Below are 6,000 nucleotides of genomic sequence, written 5' to 3'. Positions count from 1 at the left end.
TCGAGCCGAGCCAGGCTTCAGGCTCGAGCTTCAGTGGCTCTCCTCTCCGCCTCCTAGCGGACACTCGGGCAGATAATCACATTTTGTGAAAGCGGAATTCGAGAGGTTGTTCAAAGGGTTAGTTCAGACCGCTTTGCAAAGTAAGGTTTTGAGAAATACGATGAAATAACCTATTCGGTGAGGTTTCAAATACCGAAACATGCTTGTATCTCACGAATTAGAAGCGACGTAGTCCGTCACTAGCCGAGGCTTTTTTCAACTGTTGAGAGGAAGCACGTGACACGTGGGCGAAGGCTCGCCTAAAATGCGTCTGTTTCGCTTCTGACACCAAACCTCCACGGAACAGTCGTGTTCAATCAGACCCTTCGGAGACAACGGAGTAGGAAATGGAGGCACTGCCGTCGCTCCTGGGACTGGCGTGGATTCTGGCGGCTTGGTGCGGGGGGGCGATGGGAGTTCAGTGCCCCAAAGACCAATACCCGGTGCTGCCTCCCGTGCAAGATTGGAAATGTTGCAATCGGTGCGCAACAGGTGAGTTCACCTAAAGTTGAGGACGTGTTGTATTCATAGTCTTTTTATACCAACTTTTTGTGTAGAGCTACTCTGCCGTTTCTGAACTTCACCTGCACTTGTTAGTTCGCTAATTCATAGTCCCAGATGTATTGACGTGCGAGTAATGGAAGCATTCAGCTCACTGAGCCATGATGCGGTAGCTTGTTTATGAATGCATCACAATTGGCAATTAGCGAAATTGAGAAAATATGAGAGATGAGCCACTTTGTCCAAGATCAGACAGTTGGTTTCCTATGGTCCGATCTTCTTACATCTGGCGGCTCACATTATGTTATGGCTTTCCTTTAGTGTGTTGTTGTACGCCGCCATTGCCTTCCAATGCGTATTATTTTTATGTGATAACATTAGCACCTATTATACAAGGCGCTAGGAAACGATTGAGTGTGTTTTGAAGGGCTATATGATAAACTGGTATTCTTGTTATCATTTACAGTGGCTCTAGTCTCTGTAGAGCGTCTCAGAGTGTAAAGTTATCCACTCTATGTGTGCCGCTATTGCCACTGCCCTCGGTGTCCGAGTGACCCCTGTCCCGGTGCATGGTCGCTGTCCCTGCACTGCAGTTTCCATATGGAGACTGTCGGTTGTGCACCCCTTGTGCTGCCTGTCACTGGGGCTGTTGTCTGCAGGGTTCTGGTGTCTTCATGGAGAGACCTGCGTCCACCAATCTACAGGGGTGTAAACAGCGAGTTGTGTGTGTGACTTTCAGTTTTTGTGTTTCCAAATATATAAAATGAGCAGGGAATTGTGTTGATTAATTACTACAAAAATAGGGTTAATACCACCAACATTGCAGTGGTCCACTATTTTCGGAAAGAATTTGAGGTGTTTGTGGGAATTTTAATATCACGGAATGCCAATTGCAATAGCTAAAGCATGTGGGTATTCAACCTTAACTCTGAGCACACACTTTCTGTGCAAAATACCATTCATTAGGTTATTTTAAAACAAGTGCAATCAATATTTTTTGTTTTCTTATTTTCATTCTTTTTAAAGCCTTTAGCCAACACGTGTTTCTTCTTGTCAGGATTAACCCACGACTTCTTCAGGGCTTAGTTTGTTTGGCTGTCAGGGATTACAGGGCGGTGACCAGACCGCGGAGAATTTTGATCGTGCAAGCGTACTCGCCTGCAGTCATCACCTTACAGAACATCGGAAATTACAAAGATATATAAATAGGAAACGCAACTTGATATTGACAGCCAAACAAACTACACGGTGGGAATGGATACATTTGAATATACAAGGAACAGGAAATTGAACAAATACACTACCGGGATGGATGTAGAACCAGCAGTATGGTGTATTGTACTATTCTTTAATGAAGTGAGAAAGCCCTGAAGAAGTCTAGGATTCATCCTGACACGACGAAACCACAACGAAACACGTATTGGCTAAAGGCTTAATGAAGAATGAAAGTAAAGAAAAGCAACATATATTGAATTAAAATAACCTAATGAATGGTCTTTTACACAGAAAGCGTGTGCTCAGGGTTAAGATTGAATATTAATAGGACTCTATTTTTAGGACCTATTTGGGGGGTTTATGGGTGATTACCTCCTCCCTTTGAGCACCGCAAGATTTCACTGTCTAGGAATATACAGACACGATATACAGTGAGCGCCTAGTTAGTCACTCGTCTCAAATTCACACCCTCAGACTCTTAAGGCATGTGGGTAGTTGGATGACTTCGGAAATAGCCAATCCCACTCTATGCATGATGTGTACGGGGAATCATTGAACAAATGAATGTATAAGTATGACCTAGAATTGATGGTGCAGAACATAGAACCAGGAAAAGTTGTGTTACCAACTTACCGGGGAGGGAGGCACACCTCGATTATCGACCACATTCTGATTTCTAGGCATAGTCCTACAGTACTGGATTCATTTAGGATAGTGCCTACCACTTTTAGTGACTACCAGCCACTTTCCCTAGCCATAATATCAAGACTAATCATATGAAAGGGCATCAGATAGCGACCCATCTTGAAATAGAAGATACACATGGGATTAGTCTAAAATGGGCCGGCATAAATGGATTTAATTTGTTGGAAAAGATAACCAAAGAAAGTAGGGGGGAATTCATTGAATGCACAGAATGAAATCATTGCCCACGCAAAATACTTATAGCCCTTTATAAGCTGACTGTGGCTATTGCAGATAGTCTAAAGTTAGGGCTAAAGCCAATAAAGCTAACAAACTGGGATGGTTTGACCATCATTGCACGCAGGTGAATGAAAAACATTAACTGGCTTTACAAGCGCGACCTAGGAATAAGGAAGTGGTGAAAGAGATGCGGCTATCTTACAAACATGCTTTAGAGAAGAGAAAAACTTTTTTACGTGAGAAGGCATGGGAATATCTGGAGCAGGGAGCCACATTGGGTGATGGTTCCCTGTTTTGAAAACAATTAATCAGCCATTCCTCAGGGACACCTCTGCCCCTGTAATAATGACCCATGTGCTCTCAGCTGATTGGCTCGCCCATTATAGCAAGATTTTCAACCCTAAAATTATGATAGTGGGGCCTATTAGAGACAAGAATTTTTCACTTGATCCTTGCTTCTTAATTTCGTTCTCTGCAGACGTAGTCAGCCTGCCCTTAGGGAAATGTGCAAATAAGAAGGCCCAGGACCTGACAGTCTCCCCCACACTTTCGGATCCCGTATTAACCCAAGTATACGTAACCACAACAAAGGGTTACATGCCAGCTATGTGGGCTGATAGTGTAATTGTTCCTATCTTTAAAAAGGGAAAGCAGGGGGACGCGGAATGCTATGGGGTGATCTCCCTCCTTGACTCCTCCATTAAGCTGCTGGGAAGGATACTACTAGAGAGGCTTGAGACATGGGCAGAGGATAATAACATACTTATGGACTCACAATTTTGTTTTAGGTGTGAGGTCGGTACGTTAGAACAATGTATTAACCTACATTTGATTGTGAATAAATATACAATAGCAAAACAGTGTGGCCTATACCTATATTTTGCCGATCTAAGCAGTGTTTTGATCTCGAAAACCAGTCTAAGTTGTGGAAGATAATGGAGGATTCTGGTGCCTCCCCGCCTATAATATCCTTCCTTTCACAACTATATAGCTATCTGACTGCCCGTCTAGACTATGGTGGTAATGGAGAATGTGCCCCTGGTTTCAAGATCATGATCATGGGGTGGGTGTACTTCTACAACATATAGCTTCTGACTCTCCCCCCTCCACGCCCCCCCCCATAGGAAAGTGTTTAGTCCAAACCCTATTATACGCTGATTACACAGTACTGCTATAACCTTCTGTGGGAGAGGTGTGGTGCAGCGGCCAGAGCGGCTGACTCCGGAGTGCTGGGCTCACGGTTTGATCCTTGGTGCTGGCGGCAGCTCAGCATCATGCGAGTCTGGGCAATAGCTCGCTTAATCTCCCCGATGGCCCCCCAGCACCTGTATACCGTTAGGGGTGATACGTTTGTGCTTTACCAATGTGGAATTATTATTATTATGCAGCTACCATAAGCTGATGCAGCAATAGTAATTAGCAGATTCTATCTGAATAGAATACCACACCTAGACTAGTGCCTTCTTTGTCTTGACATACTCCAGGAGCCATGGGGTTGTGAAAATGGTGGAAAAACATAAATACGGTACATTGGACAGCTGCATATGAGGGTATCAGTTCTACACATGCACCCTCCATTGAAAACCATGAATGAAACCTTTGAAGTAACATGTCCTCGTGGAAATTAAAAATATCCAGTCTAGGAATCTTGAACATACCTGTCTGCGCCGAGAATGCCCCTGAAGATGACAGTAAACTGAGAGGAGGGGGCAATTTTCCTCACCCAGCCTACCACCTTATTTTGCAATCTCCCCATGTGGATTGCTGATAGAGAAATTAGATAACTCTTTATTTGGACTTTCATTTTAAAAACTGTTTTTGGCTGAGCCTCGAATATGTTCCATATGGACAGTTTAGGTACACCTTTGCTGTTATGCTGTTTGTTTGTACAACCGCTACATCACCCTTGAACCTTCTCCTGAAAGATAATAAGAGGAGACAGAATTGGCATAACAATTGAACTTGTCATTGCCTTCATTCAAGGAAAGAATCCTCTTTTTTTTTTTTTTTTAATAATTCTTTTTATTAATGAAAACAAGAAAAACCAACAGCAGGTGCCTTACTTCACGGAACTAACAACAAATATACAATCATAACAGAGGAACAGACTGGTGACCCCCGAGGAAAAGCTGAACCATAAATTGTAGCTGGCATGTAGTCGTATAAAGTACAGGATATATAAGTTCAGTACAACCAGCCCCAATCACAAACCTCACCACCCATAGAAACAGAATTATAGAGAACAGGGCAATTTCGAGTGGCAAGAGAGCGTAACATTATAGGGTAGTGAACTAATCAACTGTCGTAGCTAACACGCAATAATATACTCAACACTTTATAAAGGTCGAAATAATCAATGTCACCCTCAGGGCCCGTCCACCCATCAAACAGGATTACCCATCAGGAAGGCACCTAATAGCAGGATAGTATCAGGATATTCAACATAAAAACAAAAACAAAGACAGTACAAAGAACCCCTGCACCCCTGCATATGGCTTTCGCCTAAACCCAACTAGCAGTGTGCCTGTCGCCCCATCTAACTAAATACTAAAAGTAGAAAAGTTGAGGAGGAAATCTTCATACAGGCTCCCGGTCTCCCCTCCCCCTGCCAGAAACAAACGACCCCTGTAGTATAACCAAAAATCTATCAGGAGATACAGGCAGAACAAAACGGGGGTAGTTGTGAACACCGCCCAACCTCCCGCATCAAGAATGATAGCAAGTCCCGTGTACATTGAAGCCATGATATCAGACCCAGTCAGTCAATCTCATCCCTGGCCCTTCCGATCTTTCATGCGAACTCCTACCGGTAGAACCACCGCATTCACAGGAGAAGCGAAGTGCGAAAGAAGTTCAAAAAAATTCAGACTGGAACGAGTCAAAAATGTTAGGTCTTTAAGAACCCCAGCCGCACATAAGCTCTCCCCCTCCGACAGTAAGTCTCGATGTTGTTTCCTCCGTGAACGTAGTGAAACTGCCTGGGAAGGAAAAGATGTTATCTCAATCCGAAAGCCACTAATAGAAGTCTCCAGGAATGGAGAACCGAGTGGTTCCACCTCAGTCGGCAGTAATGTTGGGTGTAGCGATCTTTCCGAAGTCCCAAGTTCGCAAGTATTTATTCGCACACTGACCGAGGGCATCAATACGTCTTTCTGCACGGGGCCCTCTTCCTCCGTTAAGATGTGCATCGTGGGAAACTCAGCTCATTTCGGATCTTGCAAAGGATCAGAGTCCGGTCCCAAACGACCTGTCTCAACTGCACCAGCGATCCTTTTGTGGACAATGGCTTCCACTTGCGAGTGAAGTGCCCCGATGGTGGCC

At 44.1% G+C, this 6,000-nt stretch overlaps 1 protein-coding gene across 2 annotated transcripts in view; it reads left to right on the top strand.

The window, feature by feature from the left end:
* The first annotated feature begins 257 nt into the window (after window positions 1–257).
* TNFRSF18 (TNF receptor superfamily member 18) overlaps window positions 258–6,000 on the top strand; it is a 186,793-nt gene continuing 181,050 nt past the window's right edge. The window contains exon 1 of one of the 2 annotated variants that reach the window (XM_078642369.1): window positions 258–531. In XM_078642369.1, coding sequence (XP_078498495.1) covers window positions 387–531 — 145 coding nt within the window. In that variant the 5' untranslated portion in view covers window positions 258–386. The remainder of the gene's footprint in view (window positions 532–6,000) is intronic. The other variant, XM_078642370.1, reaches the window with a different exon arrangement.

This window comes from Lissotriton helveticus, chromosome 5_1, assembly GCF_964261635.1.
Source record: "Lissotriton helveticus chromosome 5_1, aLisHel1.1, whole genome shotgun sequence".
NCBI classification, from domain to species: domain Eukaryota; kingdom Metazoa; phylum Chordata; class Amphibia; order Caudata; family Salamandridae; genus Lissotriton; species Lissotriton helveticus.
The sequence above is the reverse complement of the archived record's forward strand: the minus strand, read 5'-3'. Positions and strand labels throughout refer to the sequence as shown.